Genomic DNA, 23,788 nt, shown 5'->3' on the forward strand with positions numbered 1-23,788 from the left:
TTTCCCCCCTCAATCTGTGACAGCCAAAGATGTCTCCAGGCAAATGTCCCTCAAGGGTAAGAGTATCCCCAGTTGGAAACCGCGCTCTTAGAGGAATGCCCTACCATTGGCTTCCAAGGAATTCTAAATGAGCATAGATGTTATTTAGCCTTGAAATTTCAGTACCCTTGTAGCAGGTGTTTTTGAAATAATGATGTCTTGCACAATGACAGAAAGTTGCGACATTTTCAGATTTTGGTGTGGAATTTCGAGGCAAACATTTTTCTCTTACTTTTAGATGTTTCCTAACTGGCTAACCATCTGGATGAGAAATGATTATGTACAGAGAGGACATGATCGTGATTGATTCCTGTGTCATTTTCCAAGTTAAAAACAGTTCCTATAAGCTCACAGACTTTTATCTAGACAGCTCTTTCATTCTTCTTAAGCACACATAAGTCTTTATTTCCTTCAGTGGAGTGTTTCTTGGTCCAGTGACTCTGTGGGAGTCATGGGGATCAGGACCTGAGCTGAAGGCAGATGCTTAGCTGACTGAACTACCTGGGTGCCACAGATTATTTCAATTTGCAAGAGTGGTACTGAGTATTATCTAAATAATCTATTTTTTTCTTTTTCTCTTCTGAAACAAACCATCAAAACAAATCTATCATCCCAAACTTGGTATTTTTTATTGAATTCAACATTTCATGAAAAGTAGATTTGGTAGAATCAGTTTGAGTATTCTCAGAGTGTACTTGGGCTGTTTGGTAAACTGATGTTCTTGACTAAGGGAATATCAGGACAAAGGGAAACTTCAGGAAGGGATGGGGAAGTTAAGGGTGTGTGAAGGGAATGGGGGCCTTCATGGAGAAACTGTGGTCTCTTTTTGTAGGAGAGGAAGTAGCAATCAGATTCTCCTGCCTTCTTGTATATAAAGTTGCTATATAAAATTTGACCTCTCAAAGGCTAAAATGATAACATCAGTGCTTAAGTATGTAGCACAGAGGCAATACCACCAGAGTTTGGTGCATAAGTAATCAATATTCCATGGAAAATTGAAAGAAAGCTTAAAAAAATCTTTATGTCCTTGAATTCCTGATAAGTTTCCTATCAAAACTAACTCACAGGGGCTCCTGGGTGGCTCAGTGGGTTGAGGCCTCTGCCTTCGGCTCAGGTCATGATCCCAGGGTCCTGGGATCGAGCCCCAAGTTGGGCTCTCTGCTCAGCGGGGAGCCTGCCTCCCTCCCCCCCTCTCTCTCTGGCTGCCTCTGTCTACATGTGATCTCTGTCAAATAAATAAATAAAATCTTTAAAAAAAACACAAAACTAACTCACTGTATAATCTTTAATCCACTATATTTGGTGGAAGAGTTTCTCCAGACTATGACACTTAAAGAGGTCTAATAGTACTTTGTCTGAACTTCTTTTTTGTTCTAGTTGAACTTTGAAACCCCTAAATTAGTGGCAGTTTTAAGGGTAAGTCAGTATGATCCATAAATATTTCTCGAGGAACCTGTTTAAGGAATTATATAAAAATTAAAAATGCCAATAGAAATACTTTATTAGACAACGAATGCAGATTTATTTCCAGGAGAGGAAAAGATTGCTATCAAATTATATGTTTTTTAATTTAATTTTTACAAAGAATCTGGAAGTTGGTGTTATAAATAGTTATGTTGCTCTGGCTGAGCACTGGATTTTAACACTTTGTTGCATCGAAAACAAGGCTTAGCCTTGTCTGTTTCTTTGTTTCCAGATGGTCTCCCAGCTTGAAGTCCGAATATCTGAGCTTGTGGAACAGTTGGGAAATGAATCTGGGTTTCACCAGAAAGCTCTACAGAGAGCCCAGAAAGCAGAAAACAAGTTGGAAAGTCTTCAGGGTCAGCTGACACACCTGGAGGGAGAGCTGGTTTCTGGAGATGTTTTGCGAGATCACTTGAATTTTGAGAAACAAAAAGTAATAACCCGACGGTATATCCATGGGTAGAAACATCTGTTTCAGTGTAAAATTTTACCTGAAAATATTCTGAATTTTATAGCACTTTAGTAGAATGTGTGTGAGTAATGAAGAAATGTCAGAAAACAACAGATATAATTTTGGGGGGAGGTCTTCCTATTTTGGGGGAACTTTTGTCAGTCAAATTAATCCAGGTAAACTCATCAGCTATCTGTTGAATGCCTATTCTGTATGAGATCCTGAAGTTTTGAGGGCTAAGGTACGAATGACCCATAGTTCTTGATCATAAAAGGCTCATCATTCAATAAAGGAGGCTGGCATTCTGGTAATTTGCTGTGACGCTGAAGCTGTAGGTGTTGTAAGAGATGGACTGATTGATGAAACTCTGTAGGAACTCAGTGAAGGGAATGATAGCCTCATCCCTTAGGGAATAAAAGGAGGATTTTCACAGGAGAGAAAATAATGCAGTTCACCCTTGGAGGAGAAGGCAGATTTTAGTGGAGAGAAGGAGCAGATCCTGTAGGGCTAAGAGGTTGGGCAGAGGCATGAGAACTTGTAGGTGCATCACGAGGTCAGAGTGCAGAGCGATTGTGCCCGATTGGCTGCAACATGGCACCCCCCGGCTGGGGTTGTGACAGGAGAGAAGACTAGAGTGGTTTGGATACGAAGATTCTTTATCTCTGCTCTGTAGAATACGGAGCGTAGTAAGTGACTTTGAGTGTTGCTCTGTTTTAGAAAGAGGATATGATGTCGCCCTGAAGCTGAAGTTACAGTATAGACAGCCTTGGAACTGTTAATGGCACTAACCGGTGAGCGAGAAGAAGGATGGAGTAAGGAGAGGAGCGGCCTCCACTTGTAGTAGAGTGATGGAAAACAGAGGCCAGTTTGCGCTGGCCTGAGGGGTGAGTCGGGAGGGAAGACTAGAGATGTAGAAAAAGACTCTTATGAAGTCTGGTGACCAGGGAAAAAGAGACAGGCAGCAGGAGGACCAGAGAAAGGTTTTATTGGATGGAATGGGAAGGTACATGTTTGTGGGTCCCAGGAGTCCGCAGGAGAAGAAAAAGACAAATGGGATTGGAATTTGGCACAAAGACACTCTTCGGTTACAAAATCTGTACCTTGGAAGTCATTCATTCTCATGTTTCTGTACTTAAGCTGAGGAAGCATTGTGCCTGCGCTAAGGTTGGCTAGGCAAAGACGCATAAGGGGTTTGTGGGAAATCCTCGTCTAAGTGGATGGCCCAGGTCAATGAGGGCACAATCATTAATTAATGGAGATAGGTGTAAAATTCAACAGGAACTTGGGCAAAGTCCCTATTTCTGTGTGTGAGGAAAGGAGCCCTCTTCACACAGGAAGTGGCATTCATGAAAGGCTTTGAAGAATGAGTAAGAATTTGTCAGGCAGAAGTGGGGAAGGGACTCGGTACAGGGAACAGCAGGATGGAGAAGGAACAGAGGTTTGCCAGACTGCTTAGGAGACAGTGAGGCATGGGGAGACTGAACGTGGTGCGTGGTGAGGCCAGAGGCATGAGGAGGCTCTAGAAGCATGTAGGAATAATTGGGATAGACAAGGTTAATTTCCCAAAGCTTTATCCAATACGTAATGGAACACCGTAGGCTTTTGAATAGAAGAAGGTAAAAGAAAGAAAGGGTTTTGAGTCTCTGAAAGCAGACTGGCTCTGAGGGTCTGGAGGCCAAAGGTAGAGTGCCCAGCTGAAGGATTCTTAGAATAGTGTAGAATAGAAGCTAATAAATATTTGGACCAAATAGTGGTTTTATGCATGAAGGGGTAGATTGAAGATGTTGGGATGGGTGAAGGGTATCTGAAAAAGGTGTGTTGGTTGAAATTTTGAATTTGAAAGGACATGTTGCACCTGAATAGAATATGCCCATTGGAAGAAGTCTGACTGTCGGACTGTCCACATAGATGTCCCACGTACACCTGGCACTAAATCTATTCCAAATGGAAACGATCACCTCTCCACAGATTTGCCCCCTCCTGCCTCCAGGTGCCTGAGCCAAAAGCCCTAGAGTCATCCTTAATGCTTCCCTCTTTTTAAGCAAGTGCTAAACACTACAGATTCCATCTCCTTAATGTATCTCAAATACCACCCCGCCCCCAACTCTGTATTTGGTGGCAGTGCTTTAACTCGGAGCACTATGATCATTTGCATGGATTCCAGAAACATCCCTCTCACAGTTGTGACGTCCCTGGCAGCAATGTCTTAATAAATGTATGCCTAATCTTGCCTCTCTCCATCTTCAAACTGGCCAGGGGCTCTCTATGGCCCTCAGGCTCAGCTACAGATTCCTTCTTGCCTTGGCTGAGCATTCTGTGACCTGACCAGGTCCCCCACCCCCCAGCGCCCCCACCAGGCTTCCCATCACCTGCCATCTTTCCACCGTGTGGGGATTGAGTCCAAAGATATCCAAATTCAAATTTGTTAAAAAAAAAAAAAAAAAAAGAAGGTCCCCTCGGCATCCCATATTGCACACTGCCGTTCTCTTTGAGAGAATGTTCTCCTTATCTCCTTATCTCCTTCATACAGGTAGTAGCTGTCCCCTGAAGAACTGGCTCCAGTGTCACTTCCTCTGGGAGTCCCTTAGAGACTTAGTTCTCCATTGTGTAACACATGCCCGTGTCTGTCCCAGCACTTAGTGACTCGATTGCCTTCAGGTTTTTTTTTTTTTTTCCAGATTTGTTTATTTATTTATTTGAAAGCGAGCATGTGTAGAGGGAGAGAGAGTTAGTGTGGAGCCCATCGTGGGACTTAAGCTCACGACCCTGAGCTGAAACCAAGAGTTGGACGCTTAACTGACTGAGCCACCTGGGCACCTTCCCACCCCTTCTTCAGTTTTTAGTCATCTTCTCCAGTCAACTCCAAGCTTCTTGAGGCCAGGGGAATATTCTTTTTTTCTTTTTTCTGGGTTTCTCCAGCACTTAGGGAAGAGTTAAATAAATAGTATTTAAATTATGAAGAAACACAATAAAAGGCAAAAATTTTAGGTAGATTGGTGTCTCTTCCCCCCCTTTTAAAAAATCATTGTAGTGACTCATTAATTTTCATTGAGACTGAAGAGCCAAAAGAACTCTCAGTTATGAAAGCGAATTATGTAAACAGATTCCATCCTGCTGACTGTTGTGCAGATAACCACCCACAACACGCACCTCCTAGTGAGGGGTTGGGTGTATAAACCAGAAAAGCTAAGTTGTACAGAGCTGAGATTTAGATGTAGGTAACTGATGCTCATGCCACATAGAAGGTATCTAGGCTAATCTGTGACTCAAAGAAACAAACTGTACAGTAAGTCCCCTGGCAACCCTCGCTTTCTGAGGCCTACCCAAGATCCTTGAATTGGTCAGTTGTTCTGAGTGGTGTTGGCTTGGTCCGGTCTTCAACCTTTTTTCCTGGTAGAGATCCTTGCACGCTAAGTGGATGGGTCACATGTAGACATAGCAAGAGAGACTTTATGCCTCCGCACGAAAGGTACTGTTTCTATTTTACTTACAAAACAAACAATAGCAGTTATTTTCTTTTCATTCACACACATTAGAAATGAGTAATTCCGGGGGTGCCCAGTGGCTCAGTCTGTTAAGCGTCCAACTCTTGATTTCAGCTTAGGTCATGATCTCAGGGTCGTGAGTTGGAGACCCATGTTGGGCTGGACTCTGTGCATGGAGTCTGCTTAGGTTTCTCTCTCTCCCTCTGCCCCTTCTCCCCAACTTGTGCACACACACACACTCTCTCTCTCTCAAAAAAGAAGTAATTCCAAGGGGAGAGCTGACACAACATTAAAAAGTGACAAATTGATGATGTGATCTTATAGCACAACAAAGTAACCCATGGTCTTGTAACACAGCCAATAAGCAGTATTTTGCCATGACTGTGCCTCCCAAAGAAGAGATAAAATTTTAGATATGCCATTCAGCAAAATTTGAAAATACTCACAATTTCATCTTGATGGCTCAAAGTGTAGATAGTTCTGGGCTTCACGTTGGCATGCCTCAGTCCTCAGGAAATTATACTTATTTAAACATATAATTGCCTCAAAGATGCCAGATAGATAAGGACTTATTGCAATGAGAATCAAGTTTCAAAGAGAGAATCCAAATCATGAAGTGATGATACAGAAAACTCATTGATTTGGTTCACTCATTCAGCAAGCACTTAGGAAGCATTACTCTGGCTGGGATGGCTAAAAACCACAGAAATCAAATGGAGGATACAAAAAATACCGATTCATGGTTTGTCTCTCTCTCCGATTTACCCCAATTCACTTTTCCTTTTCTTCTCCTAATGTCCTCCATGTTTGTTTTGGAGGACATGGGGGTGGGAGGATGGGTGAGCTTGGTAGTGGGTATTAAGGAAGGCACGTATCGTGTGGAGTACTGGGTGTGGTGCATAAACAATGACTCTTGGAACACTGAAAAAATAAAGTAAAATTTAAAAAGATACTGATTTGAATGGATACTTGCATTCCTACATTTATAGCAACATTATCAACAATATGGAACAAAAATTATGGGAAGAGCCCAAATGTCCATTGACTGATGAATGGATAAAGAGAATGTGGTGTGTGTGTGTGTGTGTGTGTGTGTGCATGCACGTGCGTGTGTGTGTGTGTAACAATATTACTCAGCCATAAAAAGAGCGAAATCTTGCCATTTGCAAAGACATGGATGGAGCTAGAGTGTACTATGCTAAGTGAAATAAGTCAGTTGGAGAAAGACAAATACCAATTGATTTCACTCATATGTGGAATTTAAGAAATAAAATAGATGAACATAAGGGGGAGAAAAGAGAGACAAACTATAGAACAGACTCTTAATTATAGAGAACAAACTGAGGTTTCCTGGAGGAGAGGTGGCTGGGGGATGGGCTAGATGGGTGATGGGTATTAGGGATGGCACTTGTTGTAATGAGCACTGGGTGTTGTATGTAAGTGTCGAATCTAAATGTAGAATGTAAATTCTACTCCTGAAACCAATTTTACACTATATGTTAACTAACTAGAATTTAAATAAAAACTTGGAAGAAAGAAAAAGGAAATCAAGTAGCAGAAGATCCTAGAACAGTTTTGTGACACTAACCTGTTCAAAGACGAACCTTGACTTCCCTGATACAGCTCTATTTTACCCTGTTATTCCTTAAAGTACAAAACATTAAAAACTCTTAAAAGACATTTTTTTTTTTTTTGGTGTGTGTGTGTAGGATTTTAAATATGGAAGCAAAAGGATTGTGCAAGTGTATTTGTATGGAGAGCTTTGATTATGGAGTGATCAGAGTGGTAACTATTGTTATTATTATTTTTTTTCACATTTGAGGGCAGGGCCCACTTAGGTGGGAAAAATTGCCATGGAACGCGAGTAGATCCCAGGAGCTGGATTAACCTAGAAGGGGCATCGTGGTAGCAACAAGTAGCCAAAACGGAGACATGTGGATGTAGTCAGGATGGTGCCAGATTTGTCATGTGGTGGGGTAAAGAAGAGTGTCTACTGTTAGGTTGGACATCAAGATCACTGACCAGGAGAGTCAAGTGAATTTGGACATGAAGCAGGACATGGAACTGGCATGATGGTACAGAAATTCATTCCCAGGCACTGGGGTCCCAGGCTGGGCTACAGAGTAGGTTTAATGGGACCTGTCTATAAGTTTGGGGTACTGTGAGATCACTTGTTAACTTTGTTTTTGTGTCTCAATTTAATTTTATTTCTTGGGTTTAGTATCTTAAATTTCTGGATCAACTCTCAGAAAAAATGAAACTGGACCAGATGGCTGCTGAACTTGGCTTTGACATGCGTCTGGATGTAGTTTTAGCTCGCACGGAGCAGCTGGTCCGTCTCGAGAGCAACGCAGTCATTGAAAACAAGACTATTGCCCACAATTTACAGAGAAAGGTAGGGGATATTGAAACTTGCTGGTGCTGAGAGAAGGAATTGCAGAGAGACTTAAATATTGAAAAATAATGTACTCCTTCCTATTTGCAACTGTAGTTAGGAAACATACAAATACATAGTTAGAATTTGAGTCTCTGTTTCAAGTCTGAGGGATGGTAAGTATATCAGCTAAGGTGATGTGTGACCATGAGTAATAGAGATCCCAAATAAAAGTGACTTAAATGACACGAAGTGGTCCGCCCACCTCACATAAATTTCTGGAGGTAGGCGGCTCAGGGTAAGTGTGGCAGGTCTGCTCTGTAAAGTTTTCAAGGAGCCCAGCTGATTTCAGTCCATTAATCTCCCATTCCTGGGGTGGTCCACATCCTGAAGGTTCATAATGGTACCTAGAATCATCATGTCTGTGTTCCAGACAGAAGTTTAGAGCAGAAAGGGATGAAGAAGAGGGATGCAATAGAGCATGTGTGAGCAGTCTTTTGATGGAGGCTTCTAGAATTTTCTATGTGAACTTGTATTTATATCACATGGTTCTGAAGGCTGAAACTAGCTGCACGGGAAGATGGAAACTGTAGACTTTACTCTGAGTAGCTACTTGCCTTGTTAAGAAACTGTTTATATTCTTAGATGAGGAGAGCTGGGGAACATGTGACAGTCTCCAACTGGATAAATCCTCTTGCATTGGATAGTAAAGTGAGGAGAAAAGCTAATTTTTCACTCATTCTAAAGAAGAGTTAGAAACAGTTTAGTTGAAATAAATGAATGAGTGGATGAAAGGATAAAAATCTAATTACTATATAATTATTGGCATTGGTGAAAGAGAGCAAAACACAGATGTGTTCTTGTAATAGTTCTTAGGAGAAAATTCTGTGATGGAATTATAGCGTACAAGCTGTGTAATGAGTCACATCTTGAATCCCAGTTTGGTTCCACCAAGCTATGTGACCGTAGACAAATTACATAGCTCTCCCTGTTTCCACATATTTAAGGTAGGTATAATATCTTCCTCATAAGATTGTTCATTTTTAATAAAATACATGTTTAAAGTCTTGGCTTATAGACTGTACCTATTCACATCTGACCTTTCTCCATTTACTAGATTTTTAGGAGTGTTTTATTTTAAAAAAGCAGTAAGCCTATTATCATTGGAGACATTGAATTGAGCTACTGTTCTTTGGGTTCTCCTAGAAAATTGATTTCTTCAAAACCATTCCTTCTTAAGTATTGTATAATCATTAAAATTAACACTATTAAGTATTGTATAATCATTAAAATTACCAGTCTACAGACCTTACCAGTGTAATTTTGCAGTAGAGTGGATTTGACATGAAGAAGCTCAAAGAAGGAAATTTGGTTGGAGAACATGAAAAGGGCCTTGTTAAGGATGGGTCTGGTCTGGACCATGCTGTCACAGTTAGACAAGATGTACAAGCCTGTGTTTCCATCTGCCCTTCACATCTCCGAACACTTCACAAGTATGGAGTATATAATTAGGGAAAATGCTTCAGCTCTAACATTCTAGAATTCTAAACGATTCTAATGTCCAGTGCATGCAGCAGATGAAAGAGGTTCCCGTACTTAATATTCTACTCACTAATTGTGACATTTGACGCCTAGGAGGACGTTTTCCCCCCTTAGGGTCCATAATCTTTTTCTAAAAACCACTGTGATTTCCTTTATCAAGTTTGACTGTGAGTGATAAGTGCTGTTTGAAGAACTTGTTCTCTGCTTGGTTTGTGGATGGTATAGGCAAGGTATATAATAAAGATGCCAATGAACTAAAAACCTTCTTAAGTCCCTTCTTTTTTAAAAAATATTTTATTTATTTATTTGACAGACAGAGATCACAAGTAGGTGGAGAGGCAGGCAGAGAGAGAGGAGGAAGCAGGCTCCCCATGGAGCAGAGAGCCCGATACAGGGCTCAATCACAGGACCCTGGGACCACGACCTGAGCCGAAGGCAGAGGCTTTAACCCACTGAGCCACCCAGGCGCCCCTTAAGTCCCTTCTATTTCAAAGATTTTAAACATATAAACCAAGCTTTCTTTAAACTCTCCCTTGTATAGCTTACTTTAAAAATATACCAACTCTCATGTTTGATGTCACTCAGTCTAGTTCTACAGGATTGAAATTACTCAGTCTAGGTTTTGGGCACTAACCTGCATTCTGGCTTCTTTTAGAAAAGGCCAGTGTAAGTATAGTTGGCTTGGGGTGGTGGAGAGGATTTTGTCTCTCTACCATATTCTGGTCTTGATAAGCCCATTTTAGTCATTTTAAAAGCAATTTTATGTGCCTATTATGCTGCACGTATGTTGGAGGGAATCCGATGTTGAAAGCCTACTTCCCTCTGTATCTTCTGTGTCTCCTTTGTCTCATCCTTGCAGCTACAAAATTAATTCTTGGAAAAATAGGAATAAAAAATGCAATCAGGGAAAGGAATCCAATAACCTTTTTGGGCAGTTTACAGATGAGTCTTATTGAAGTATAGATAAAGAACAACATGGTCCGAGTGATTCATTCTTATTTACTGATTGTCCAATGATGATTATTATTTTTTTAAAATCCCTGTTTGTACCAAATCAGCTCAGGACTCAGAGAGAAAGGCTGGAGAGCAAAGAACTACATCTGAGCCTTCTACGGCAGAAGGTGGCCCAGCTGGAGGAGGAGAAGCAGGTGCGCTCGGCCTTGGCTGTGGAGAGGGACGAGGCCAATCTCACTCTAAGAAAGTTGCAGAAGAAGGTGGAGAGGCTGCAGAAGGAGCTGAGTGTGTGTCAAGAAGCGAACACGGAGCTCAGAGCCAAGCTGGCTGACACCAGTGAGCTCAAGGCAAGTGCTTGGCTCGGTTCCCTTGTTGCTTTCTGCAAGTTACCATTTTTAATTTATGTGGAAGAGTGGAAGTCTTTTTTTTTTTTTAAAGATGTTATTTATTTATTTGACAGACAGAGATCACAAGTAGGCAGAGAGGCAGGCAGAGAGAGGGAAGGAAGCAGGCTCCCCACTGAACAGAGAGCCCAATGCGGGGCTCGATCCCAGGACCCCAGGATCATGACCTGAGCCGAAGGCAGCGGCTTTAACCCACGGAGCCACCCAGGCGTCCCGAAGAGTGGAAGTCTTATAACAGATGCAGCAGAACAGAAACAGGGACAAAAGCTTCCTCTGATTTTCTAGAGTCGTGGGGGTAAGGCAAAAGCTACACAGATCGGCATATTAGATCAGCGCAGCGTGTCTTCGATAGTTGGAATGAGACTGTGGCGGCTGCGTGAAAAGTCGGTCAGAAAAGGGTGGTGTCAGCGGAGGGGATGGAGAGGCCACGTCCTGGGGTGAGCACTGACTAAGACGTGGAAGTGTGGAGTCACTGTGGCGTACCTCTGAAAGGAATAGAACACCGTCTATTGAGTCTCCTGGAATTGAAAGAAAAGAAAGGGGTGGTGCGAACTACAGAAAATAGAAGCATTTCTTCCAAGGGTGGGTGACTGGTACTTGGGATCCTGTAGGGAGTGATGGTGTAGGAATTTGCTTAGGAAGAAATGAGCAAATGATCCCAGCTCTTCACTGGGAAGAGTCAGGGGGGCAACTGGTGTTTCAGGAGCTGCGGGAGAAGCCTTATCCCTGGAAGTGAGGAAGGTACCCAGGTCAGGGCAGCGTGCGTCCTGGATTTCAAGCGTTCCCCTTCTAATCACTACAGAGGAGAAAGGAATTAAAACGTAAACAAATTTAATCGAAATCTTTAAACGTCCTGTGTGCGTGTGCCCCTGGAACGTATATGTAACTCCACAGGCACAAACCACTTCTGGCAGATACGCGTGTTAGGAATACAGATGGGAATAACGTCCTGGCTCTTTGCAGATAGCGCTCTAGACGGGGCTTCTGGAATGTTTCTGAGTCTGGAAACAGACCAGGAGGGAAAAGGAACCTGGCATTAAGCTAGCACTTAAATATATGTGGCGGGGACAGTATTTTAGGAAGTATTTCCTGTTCTATTTTTTTTATTGTGAGTCATTAGCTCTTTTCCCCTGAAGCCCTTTTGAGTTGAAACTTATTTCCCTAGAGGGAAAGAAAGGGCAGACACAGGCCAGGGGAAGGAAAGCAGGAAGCAAGGGAAAGGATCTGATGGGGTGCAAAATGTGGGGAGAAAATATCAAGTATCTTCCACACCCCTTCATACCTTGAGACTGATCTTGGGGGGGTATTGGGGTAGGGGGTCAGCAAGCCATTGCTCCCACCCTGGCTGGAAGGGGCTGCAGGGGGAGCTGAGGCAGCATCTGTGTTGTAAAGCCGGGTGTTCAAATGTCCTGTGGTGGACATAACGTGTTTCTAGTTGGCGTATGGCAGGGCATTATATAACGTTGAGTCCTAAAGTGAAAAATGGGTTCCCTTTGGTTTTCTTCTTTCAGTTCTTCCCATTGTCAAGGAAGAAATCTTGATTAGAACTTATTAATGTCTTTACTACTATTATTGCTATACCCCTAGCCTTGGGCCTTGGAAGAATCTGTTCTATTCATTGGCTTCCTCCTGTTGAAGGAGAGATGGCAATAGTTCCCATAACTGGTGTTCAGTAGGCAGGTAGAAAAACATAGATGAGGCATGATAAATAAAGTGAACTTGGATTTCAAAACCAGGAGGTAAATTCAGTCATAAAGAAAGGACATGTTTCATTGTAAGTGTGTGTCAAGGGAATAGTTCAAATTCCTCAAAGATATCTGTGATAGGAAGGAAGGGGAAACAGCACTGGGGATTTTCATACTCCGAGCTTCCAGAGCTCCACGAAGCCAGAGGGGTAGAGAATGACATGGAGCAGTCTGGGTGGTTACTACGGATGACTAAGTGGGGGGGACCCCGGGGAGACCTGATGCCTCCTGGTCTCTCCAAGCAAGGACCCGAGCAAGGATTTCCTGATGAGACCACTCTGTGTTTCAGAAACAAGGTGTGACTGGTGCTGGGAGGTACCCTGTGGGCTACCTGGCTTCTTTCCCCCAGTTCCCTCCAGCCTGCTGCTACCCTTCTCCTATAGTGGGCTCTTCTGTGCTCAGGAAAAATTAAGAAGCTTAATTTAAGGGGCGCCTGGGTGGCTCAGTGGGTTAAGCCGCTGCCTTCGGCTCAGGTCATGATCTCGGAGTCCTGGGATCGAGCCCCGCATCGGGCTCTCTGCTCAGCAGGGAGCCTGCTTCCTCCTCTCTCTCTGCCTGCCTCTCTGCCTGCTTGTGATCTCTCTGTCAAATAAATAAATAAAATCTTTAAAAAAAAAGAAGCTTAATTTAAAAAGTCAGGGTTGACTTCATCTTGCTGTTTATTTTACTGCTAACCTCGTTGTGAAATCTGCATGGGTTGGGTCTCCGAGCATCCCTTCTCCCTAACTGGATCCTGCTGGGCTCTTTCCACCCACTCATCCCCATATCATCTCAGAGACCCTTGCTTCCCCCCATGCTAGAGGCCTGTGTTGCTTTTGCCAGTTTCTAAGAACTGAAATTCCATCTCTGAAAGACGTGGGCTGGGCCGGGACAAAGGGCTGTCTGGACTCTGTGACATTTACTGGAAGATTCCAGCTAGCTCTCTGCATGTGGCCAGTTACCATAAAGCTAAAATAGAATAAAGCCCGGTACAAATGTTAGTTGCCATTGTAGCTAATTCTTTTTTTTTTTTTTTTTTTTAGATTTTTATTTATTTATTTATTTGACAGAGAGAGAGAGAGAGAGAGAGAGAGATCACAAGCAGGCAGAGAGCTAGGCAGAGAGAGAGGGGGAAGCAGGCTCCCTGCTGAGCAGAGAGCCTGATGCGGGCCTCGATCCCAGGACCCCGAGACCATGACCTGAGCCAAAGGCAGCGGCTTAATTGAGCCACCCAGACGCCCCACCATTGTAGCTAATTCTGTCACTCCTGGGGGGGTAGGCAGTTTGTCCTGAGGGGCTGAACGAGGCTTTAGGATTACCACACACATCAGGAGCCCGAGGAAGCTTGGCCTGCACGGGGCCTGGCACCTCACGGTACAGGAGCCAGCGAGGTGCCGATGGAAGAAGGGATCCCCCCTGGGCCATGCCCAGGCACAGGGCCCAGCACCTGCTGGGGGAGAGTGGAGAAAGAGTGGCTTTGGAAGTGGGGCCCCTCCTGGTGAATGGCGGTCTGGGGGCCACTTGGGGGTGTGGCTTCTGAGGAGGGTGTTTTCCAGACTGGGTATATGGAGAGTGGCACTGGGACCCGGAGCCAAGGTGGCCCTATAACCCGCAAATGGTGCTGCGGAGGGAGAAGCCCACACTTTCTGTAGCAAAAGGGGGTCAACAGCTGGTGGGGACTGGGCCTGGCATCTGAGAAGTGTGTTCGCGTTTGGCCGCAAGGACAGCTGCCTCACATCTGCCTCCTGTTCCGCCTGGATTATGATAATTCACCTGCCAGTGGTTTCTCCACATAACCTTTCACAAGCAAGCCTGACGCTTGCAATGAAGCTTTGCTCTTTGGGTGACGGGATTGTGCAATATGTGGTTCTGGTGATAGCGTCAGGCTTAACACTTTCTTCTTCTGGGGTCATTGGGGTAAAGCGAAGCTTTCGAGTGCGGGGCACACAGCTCTGGGGGCATATAAAATGCTTCTAGGTGCTTCAGGATAGGTCACTATACAATGTTCTGTCGTGAGGTAAAAAATGGGTGCCCTTTCGTTTTTCTTCCAATTCCTTCCTTCCTTCCAATTCCATTTTCTTCCAATTCCAGCTCCTTATCAAGGAGAAAATCTTAATTAGAGGTTATTATGTCTTTATGCCCCTAGAACATTTACTAGTCTCCATTTTATTTATTTATTTTAAAGATTTTATCTATTTATTTGAGAGAGAGAGAGAGAGCACGAGCATGAGTGGGGGAGAGGGAGAAGAAGAAGCAGAGGAGAAGCAGACTCCCTGGCGAGCAGGAAGCCCAATATGGGGCGCGATCCTGGGACTCTGGGATCATGACCTGGGCTGAAGGCAGACACTCAACCCACTGAGCCACCCAGGCACCCTGCTAGTCTACATTTTAAATAAGAAGAAGCCTTCAGCTCAGCGCTGGGTACAAGGAATAGTATCTAGAAATACTGTTTTGTTTTCATTGTACAGTGGGTTTTTTCTTTCTTTAAAAATTTTTTAATTCCAGTATAATTAATATATAGTTATATTGGTTTCGGGCATATAAGACAGTGACCAACTATTCCATACATGACTCAATGCTCCTCATGGTCATTGTACAGTTTCTGTTTTATTGTTATCTTCCAGTCATGGCAAATTCTACTGGAATCCTACAAAATTCCTTTTCATAGAAATAAATTGGGTAAGTTCAAAAAGATGGTTGACTTAAGGAAAGGAATGATGACCATAGGTGATATGTGGATATGGGAAAAATTGTGTACATTTGATGGGAGTAACTGAAGTATAGACAAGTAGATTGGAGAAGGGAATGATACCAGTGATAACCAGATGCATTCAGCAGGTGAGCAGAAGCTCGGTGGTTTGCTGCTGGCACCATGCTGATGTCCAGAGGCGGGATGGGGGAAGAAGAAGCTGGGCAGCGGACAGGGGCCAGATCACCCAGGGTGTTGTGTGTCTCCTGAGATGCTTGGACTTGTGCTCTGGGCCCTGGGAAGCCATTGAAGACTTTCAGACACGAGAGGGAAACCATCAGGGAAGAGACTAAAAGGAAACAGAGAGAGACAAGGGAGGGAGAACAGGGGGTCTCTAGAGTGAGGCTGTAGCCAATAGCATCAAGTATAGTGGCAAGGTAGAGGGGGAAGGGCTGTCTCCTGCCCTTGGTATTGGGACACCTCGGACTCAAGCACGTGTGGTAGACTGTAGCGGTCCTGGGTGATGGCATTGAGAATAGGTCAAGTTCCAACATGCTGAGGGATGAAGGAGAAGTGGAAACAAAAGTCAGTGGTCAGCTCTTCTGGAATATTTAGATGAAAAGGGGAAGAGTCAGGAAAGTAAATAAAGTTGGCTTGTGTGTTTATTTGCTTTATTTTGCACAAAGAGATCCACTTCTTAAAAAAATTTTATTTATTTGACAGAGATCAAGTAGGCAGAGAGGCAGGCAGAGAGAGAGAGGGAAGCAGGCTCCCCACTGAGCAGAGAGCCTGATGTGGGGCTCGATCCCAGGACCCTGAGGTAGTGACCTGAGCCGAAGGCAGAGGCTTTAACCCACTGAGCCACCTAGGTGACTAAGATCCACTTCTTTTTTTACCAGCTAAGATTATAGGAAAGATGTAGGAGAGGGGGGATTTGACGGACTCAAGAATGAATCAGGACCTTCACTACAGACACAAGATGCCTTCCATTAGTGAACAGAGATCTCTCTGACTTACTAACACCATGAATGCTAACTTCATGAGTTTGTCAGAGATTTTAGCTACAAGTGACTTTTTATTTTTTATTGTTTGAGACATATTCGTGTCCAAGAGAGATCAATGATATTAACTCTTTATTATTTATTTATTTATTTATTTATTTATTTATTTGACAGAGATCACAAGTAGGCAGAGAGGCAGGCAGAGAGGAGGAAGCAGGCTCCCCGCTGAGCAGAGAACCCGATTCGGGGCTCGATCCCAGGACCTGGAGATCATGACCTGAGCCGAAGGCAGAGGCTTTAACCCACTGAACCCCCCAGGTGCTCCAATGATATTAACTCTTTATCTTTGTATGTTGCCTGTGCTTGTCCCTGTATTGACTTTATTATTCACAAGGTAACATTTTGGAATGTTCGCAAAGATGGCCTTCATGTCATATTCAATGGCTGCCAAAACCAATGATCACAAATTGGGTGGCTTGATACGACAGAAATTTTTTCTCTCATAATTCTGGAGGTCAGGAGCCTGACAGCAAGGTGTTGGGAAGGTTGATTCCCTCTGGGGAAGCTGAGGGCCCATCACTCTATCCTCTGGGCTCCCACTTGCTGCTTGTAACTGCGGAATTCCTCTCTGCCACCACCCTTAGGTGACTGTCCTCTTGTGTGTCCCTCCTGCTCTGTCTCCTTCTCTGTAAGGCTCATAAGCCACACCCACCACTGGGTTTAGGGGCAACCCTATTGCAGGATGATCTCATGATGAGGTCCTTACCTTAATGATACCGCTGGAGGCTCTTATTCCAAATAAGGTCCCATTCTGAGGTTCTGGGTGGACATATATTTATTTTTTTGGTGGGGAGGGACGCAGTTCAACCCACTACACTTATTGAATTAAGAATTAATTTCACCATTTATGGAAGGTTGATATAGAAAATAATAATTTGAACTACATTTCTATGCCTTAAAAATTGAGATGTAATTCACATTACATTAAATTCACCCATTTATTTATTTATTTTAAAGATTTTATTTGAGAGAGAGAGAGAGAGCACAAGCAGGGGGAACGGCAGGCAGAGGAAGAGGCAGGCTCCCCACCAAGCAGGGAGTCTGACGTAGGGCTCGATCCCAGGACCCTGGGGTCATGACCTGAGCTGAAGGCAGATGCTTAACTGACTAAGCCACCCAGTTGTCCCAAAATTCACCTTTTTAAAGTGTACAATTCACTGGCTTCTTTTTTTTTTGTTGAAGAGTTTATTCATTTATTAGAGAGAGAGAACAGGAGCAGGGGAAGAGGGAGAGGGAGAAGCAGGCTCCCTGCTGATCAGGGAGCCCGATGTGGGGCCCGATCCCAGGACTCTGAGATCATGACCTGAACTGAAGGCAGCTGCTTAACCGACTGAGCCCCCCAGGTGGCCCCACAGTTCGCTGGTTTTAATACACTGATGGGGTTGTTCAGGCATCTCTGCTTCCTAATTCTAAATCATTTGTCATACCCCGCAGCCACCCTCCCACCCAAATCCCATACCTACCGCATTCACTCCCTATTTCCCCCTGACCCAGCCTCTGGAAACCACTAAATTATATTCAGTCTCTATGGATTTGCCTCTTCTGAGCACTTCATATAAATGGAATCATACAATATGTGGCCTTTTGCCTCTGGCTTCTTTCCCTTAGTCTGTTCCCAGCGTTCATCTGTCTTGTGCACGTGTTAGCACTTCATTCCTAAATTAGAGCTCTCCGGAGAAGCAGAGCTAATAGGCTATGTCTGTCTCCCTCCCTCTCTCTCTCTGTTATATACACACAGAACTAATAGGATATGTATGAACTAGTAGCATTTCTCTGTCTTTCTCTTTATTTATATCCTCTATCTCTCATATATATGTATGAAATAAATACATGAAATACATATGAAATATATTTATTTTATCCAAGTATTCCAGAGGAGCAAGATCTACGTGTGTGTGTGTGTGTGTGTGTGTGTGTGTGTGTGTATAACATCATAGAGGGAGGGATGGAGGGAGAGCTACAGGGAGATTGATTTTAAAAAATTGGCTCATGTGATTATGGAATTTGGCAAGTTCAAAATCTGCAGGATAGGCTGGCAGGAAGAGCTGGTGAGGCAGTTCAAGTGTAAAGGTTGGATTCTGGTAGAATTCCCTCTTAGCTCAGGGAGAGTCACTTTTGTTCTGTGCAGGGTTTCAACGGACTGCATGAAGACCACACACTATGGAAGGGAAATCTACTTTACTGAAAGTTCACTCATTTCAATATTAATCTCTCCCCAGGACACCCTCCCAGTGTCCTCCCAGTGTTGCACCAAGTATCTGGCTTGTGGGCCAGCCCAGGTGATGCATGATACTAACCATTACAATTCCTTTGTATGCCAAATAATATTCCACCATTGGGACCCACCACCCACTGTGTATGCATTCAAAATGTGATGGACATTATGATTGTTTTCACTTTTTGGCTATTATGAGCAAGGCTGTTAGGATGATTTGTATGGAGTGTTTGAGCGCATTTCTCTGTCTGTTGCAAAACCATGCTTGAAGACCTTGACTCCTAGTTTATCCCAGTCTTCCTTTTTATGACTTATGCAGTACATTTCCCTGTGAATTCTCAACCAGGAATATGTAGACCTTTCCAGAAAACTATTAAATTTTAAGTTGGCAGGCAAACATGATTACTGTAGAAAATCTCTTTTGGAAAGAAAAATATTCTTTTACAGATTCCCCTCCCTGTGTTGAGTCAAAATAATTTTATTATAATATTGCTTTCATGTATACAATATATATAAACTTAACACTGTATAAAAATTTCTTAATCTAGCTACATTTTTTAAAAAGTGGTTAACAGATTTTTTTCACCATTTTTAAGATTTTATTTATTTATTAGAGAGAGAGAGAGAGAGAGAGAGAGAGGACATGAGTGTGGGGGGAGGAGCAGGGGGGAGGGAAAGGGACAGGGAGAGAATCTCAAGCAGATTCCTTGCTGAGTGTGGAGCCTGACAGTGGGGGGGGGGTGTGGGCACGATCCCACAATCCTGAGATGATGACCCAAGCCAAAACCCACAGTCAGCCCAACTGACTGAGCCACACAGGCGCCCCAATCTTGCTACATTTTTACCATTGTAAAATTAGACCAATTAGAAAGCAAAGTGGAGTGTAAACGTTGAATTGAAAACATTAACGATATTAATTCAATGTGCTGGATTATATTATTTCACTACAATCACCATTAATTAGAATGTGTAGTATCCATTGCTTGTGGCCTGGGTTCTTCTGAAGTCTCGCGTGCCTGTGGTCTAAGGACAGAGCATTTAGTCTAGCCCGTGTTTTAACTGAAAGCTGCAGATGTGCTGTTTGTATACACACAATGACATAGTTTGGCCTTCCCTTGGCAGGAACACATTATTTATGTAATAAGTCCACCATTGCTCTTTTCTCATTAACTTAGAATAATTAAAGTACTACTACTAATTGGCACAAACATAGGTTTTTGTGCAAATGCAAGTGCAGGCACTGAAATTATGTGGCAGAACTCCAGGGGACCCAGAAAATGCTTTGTGTAACTCCTATAACACCAGTTGCTTCTTAACCTGTGTCAGTTATGATTAGCTTCAGTGAAATATGTTGGAACATCCCTGTAATAACAGTGGCTTACACAGAAGAGCCCTTTCTCATGGAAAAGAAGGCCTGCCATGCTTAGCAGAATGGCTCTGTGGTCATCGGCGGCCCTGGCTTATTCTTTGTGCCGCACTGTTCTGGCAAGAGCTTTCATCCTCAATGCTGCTTCCTAACATAAGCTAGCTGCTGGGGCTCTGGCCTCATTCCAGCCACCGGCGAGGAGGAAAGCCAGGAGGACACCCTATAGGCCACTTTCCAGGAACAATGCAATTCTTTGTATCTCTGTTGGCCAGAACATAGTCCCTAGGCCTCCCTTAGATGAAGTCAGCTTGAGAAATGGGTCTATTGTGGGCAGTAAGAACAAAAGAAAGAATAGATATTGGGTGGAGAGGTATCGGCTTTTCATCTGTACCACATGGCCCAATTTTAGTAGGGAGCTGTGCCCCCAAATCAGTAGTCAGACAACCAAAACCTGAAAAACCATTGTTACCTTCATTTAGCCTCTCACTGAAACACCAAAGGGGAATAATATCCTTTAGCCAGCAGCAAAGGTCTCTTCCTCTTGCTACCTCTCTTGATCATCTCCCATGCAAGACAGCTACTCCCCATGCTCCTTCTCTACTCTAGAACTTTCTCCAACCCTGTCAGTGCAGCCTTTCTTTATATATATTTCTTGTAACCTACCATCTCGGGCTCAGTGGATCTCCAATAGTAGATTGGAATTGAGTTTGAACTCTTCCTACTTTGAATGTGTGCAGCGAGCAGAACCTACAAGGAAGGACTTCTTGGGCTGTAGAGTGGTGGGAGTGGAGGTGTGCTCAGACTGCCGAGTCGAATACCTTCTGTTTTCTGCTTCAATTTCCCTCTGCTGAAATCCTTGTGGTTCTCTTTAGTAAGGGCGCAGCGTGTCTTTGGGCCACGGAGATGCTCTTCCTCTTTGCGGTTCCTGGTTTTCAGGGCGACTGTGTATAGAGCTGAGCTCCCACAGGGTTGCATTTTCAATGAGGCTTCTTGAAAGTCCTCCAGCTAGAGAATTTAGATCCTCTGGGGGATTTGACCCATCAGATTTTAAATTCCATAACCATCTCTTTCAGAGCCTTGGGCTTGTTTAACATGAGAGAGAACTGTTCACTGGATTTTGACATTTTTTCGCTCAAGGAGGCTGACACTAGACAGAGTGTTCCCCAGATGTAAAGCCCCCTTGGAGCCTTCTCCATCCCCGCTGGGGTCTGGGTGGCACATAGGTCTTGTCAATGACCAGTTCTGCCCCACTGGAAGACCATTAGGGACACAGGCTCTTGTTGAACTCTGGGCTGGATCTGGGAAGCTCCTTCCGGAGGATTAAGAAACCAGCTTAGCCACACCCCACTTCCCGGAATTTCGGTTGTTGGGTTTGATTTAGGAGCGTGAGGTCTCTGTCATCCCCTGGCTTTTAGTTCTGTTCTGGTGGCTTGGCTCAGAGCTCCATGACTTGCCTTTGCTCCCTGATGACAAGATTTGAGGCAGCCTTTAGGATTGTGATAAAGTCTCGTATTTTTCAGAAAATTTTGGCTATGAGTTCACCTCATTAGGACCTGATTTATGGACTTCTAGCTCTCCAAGCTGTGTTCCGTCACTTTTGGTAGATAGCCCACTGTAAATGTTTTTCTAATCTGAGCAGAAAGGCTGAACATATCCTTTAATACAAGCTCTTGAATTCAGAATCCCAATCCCAGCAAATTTCCACTTGGCCGCATAGTCTCTCTGTAGCGTGTGATGGTTTGCACATGAGGGGAACCTCTTTGTTTTAAAAGGAGATAACTTTGTTTTTAAAATTGATAAAGATTTCAGTCATGCAATGTCCCCCAATTTGTAACATGTTTATTTGATAGTCGACTGACTACATTATTTAGAGCAGTAGCTGATCTAATTTATTTATTTATTTTTTTAAAAAGATGTATTTATTTATTTGACAGAGAGAGATAGAGAGATAGATCACAAGTAGGCAGGCAGAGCTAGAGGGGGAAGCAAGCACGCCGCTGACCAGAGAGCCCGACGGGGCTCGATCCTAGGACCCTGAGATCATGACCTGAGCAGAAGGCAGAGGCTTAACACACTGAGCCACCCAGGCACCCCTGCTGATCTAATTTACAAATACATATACATATATGTTCAAAAACGTTTATGGGTAGGATGCTCGTTGTATTGATCACGTGGGTTTTTGTAACTTGGAATCCGTGCATGATCTCCAAGGTCAGCCTCTGCAGACCTGCACTTAGTGGGTGGTAGAAACTTGGTATTCTAGTGCCATTTCATTGGCTCAAAAACTGACTCTGAATTCCTTCCCTCCACCGTGGTTGGCATGGTATCGCCTGTGGATTTCTCAAGCTGCGGTGGTGGTTTTTATGCCTTCCCCATTGCAAGTCCCACAACAGCTGTCAGTTTCCCGAGGATTTCCTTTCTCCTGCATGGAGGCAGTTCAAAGCTTTGAACTTGTCCAGGCATGGCTGCCATCAGCCTCCTCTCTCCGGGAACAGAAACTAAATTTCTTAAGAAGTTGTGTGTGTTATAGTAGATGAAAGCAAATTTCCGTTATCTAATTTCAGAATATTTTCATCAACCCTGAAAACAACCCGTTGGCAGTTATCCCGCAGTCTCCCCTCCCACCCGTCCCTGGCCTTTTCTGCATCTTTCGTATGAATGGAATAATACGCTAAGAGGTCTCTCATGACTGGCTTCTCCCCCTTAGCAAAAGGTTTTCGAGGTTCATCCATAAGATGTATCCGTGCTTCATTCCTTCTTACTGGTGAATGACATTCCTTTGCATGGATGTACAACATTTTATTTATCTACTCACTGGTTGATGGATATTTGGGTTGTTGTTACTTTTTGGCGATTATCAATAGTGCTGCTGTGAACATTTGTGGACAGGTTTTATGTGACAGAAGTTTTTAATTCTCTTGAATATATAAACCTAGGAGTGGAATTGCTGGCTCATGAGTTAACTCTGTGTTTAATATTTTGAAAACTGGAAAAACTGTTTCCCACAGCTACACCACTTTGCCTTCCCACCGGCCGTAGGTGAGGGTTCCAATTTCTCCACACCCTTGCCAACACTTGCTGCAGTCTCTCTTTTTGACTGCAGCCATCCCCGTGGATGCTGCATGGTAGCTCATTCATACTTATTTGTAATGGTCGCTGTTAAACATTTTGTGTCGGGTATGTAAAACTACCTCCAATTCTTTTTAAAAAATGTGGTAAAATATCCATAACATAAAAGTTATCATTTGCACCATTTTTAAGTGCACAATTCAGTGGCATTAAATACATTCACAGTGTTGTGCAACCATCACCACCATCCATTTCCAGAACTTTTTATCCTCCCAAACTGAAACTCAGTGCCCACTAAATAACTCCCCATTCCTCCCCTGGCGATGGAATTCTGTTCCACATTTTCTCCCTATGAATTAGCCTATCCACGTACCTCATATAAATAGAATTATACAATATCTGTCCCTTTGTGTCTGGCTTATTTTATCTGTTGTAATGTCCAAAGTTCATCCATGTTATGGTATTGATCAGAATTTCAACATTTTGTTCAAATTCTTTTTTGTAAGCAGATCTGGCAAAATTTTAAATACTAAGGTAATAAAGAAAATGTGCCTCATGCTCCAGAATGCTCTCTGTGTTGGCTTTAAGCTCCTGGGACAGCTTCCAAGAGAGAGGCACCCCCCACACCTTCCTTCTTGTTTGCAGTGGGATGCTGTGGCCACCTCATGCCTCCCATATTCATTAGTCAAGTCCGAAGGCATTAGTTCTGAAATATTGCTGTTCTAGATTTTCCTTACAGTAGTAATGAAGACTTACTGAGGGGATTTTAGGTGGGCTTCCTTGTTATAGACCACTAGCAGAGGAGATATTTTACTTATCCTAATGTATCTATGCTGGGGATAACCCTTTCATGAAGCCCAAAGTGCAAGTTGCTTTTGCCTATGGAGTATATTAGAGTCTGTGAGTAAGTACCAGCAGACTTTATTTGAATATTTAACCCCAGAATCATGC

At 43.5% G+C, this 23,788-nt stretch overlaps 1 protein-coding gene across 5 annotated transcripts in view; it reads left to right on the forward strand.

Moving 5' to 3' along the window:
• The window catches only part of CCDC170 (coiled-coil domain containing 170), a 107,873-nt gene that overhangs the window by 80,199 nt on the left and 3,886 nt on the right, over nucleotides 1-23,788 (forward strand). For all 5 annotated transcript variants that reach the window (XM_047734913.1, XM_047734911.1, XM_047734915.1 and 2 more), the window contains 3 exons: nucleotides 1,736-1,936; nucleotides 7,661-7,834; nucleotides 10,414-10,656. In XM_047734913.1, coding sequence (XP_047590869.1) covers nucleotides 1,736-1,936; nucleotides 7,661-7,834; nucleotides 10,414-10,656 — 618 coding nt within the window. The remainder of the gene's footprint in view (nucleotides 1-1,735; nucleotides 1,937-7,660; nucleotides 7,835-10,413; nucleotides 10,657-23,788) is intronic.

Source organism: Lutra lutra, chromosome 6 (assembly GCF_902655055.1).
Source record: "Lutra lutra chromosome 6, mLutLut1.2, whole genome shotgun sequence".
In the NCBI taxonomy this organism is placed as follows: domain Eukaryota; kingdom Metazoa; phylum Chordata; class Mammalia; order Carnivora; family Mustelidae; genus Lutra; species Lutra lutra.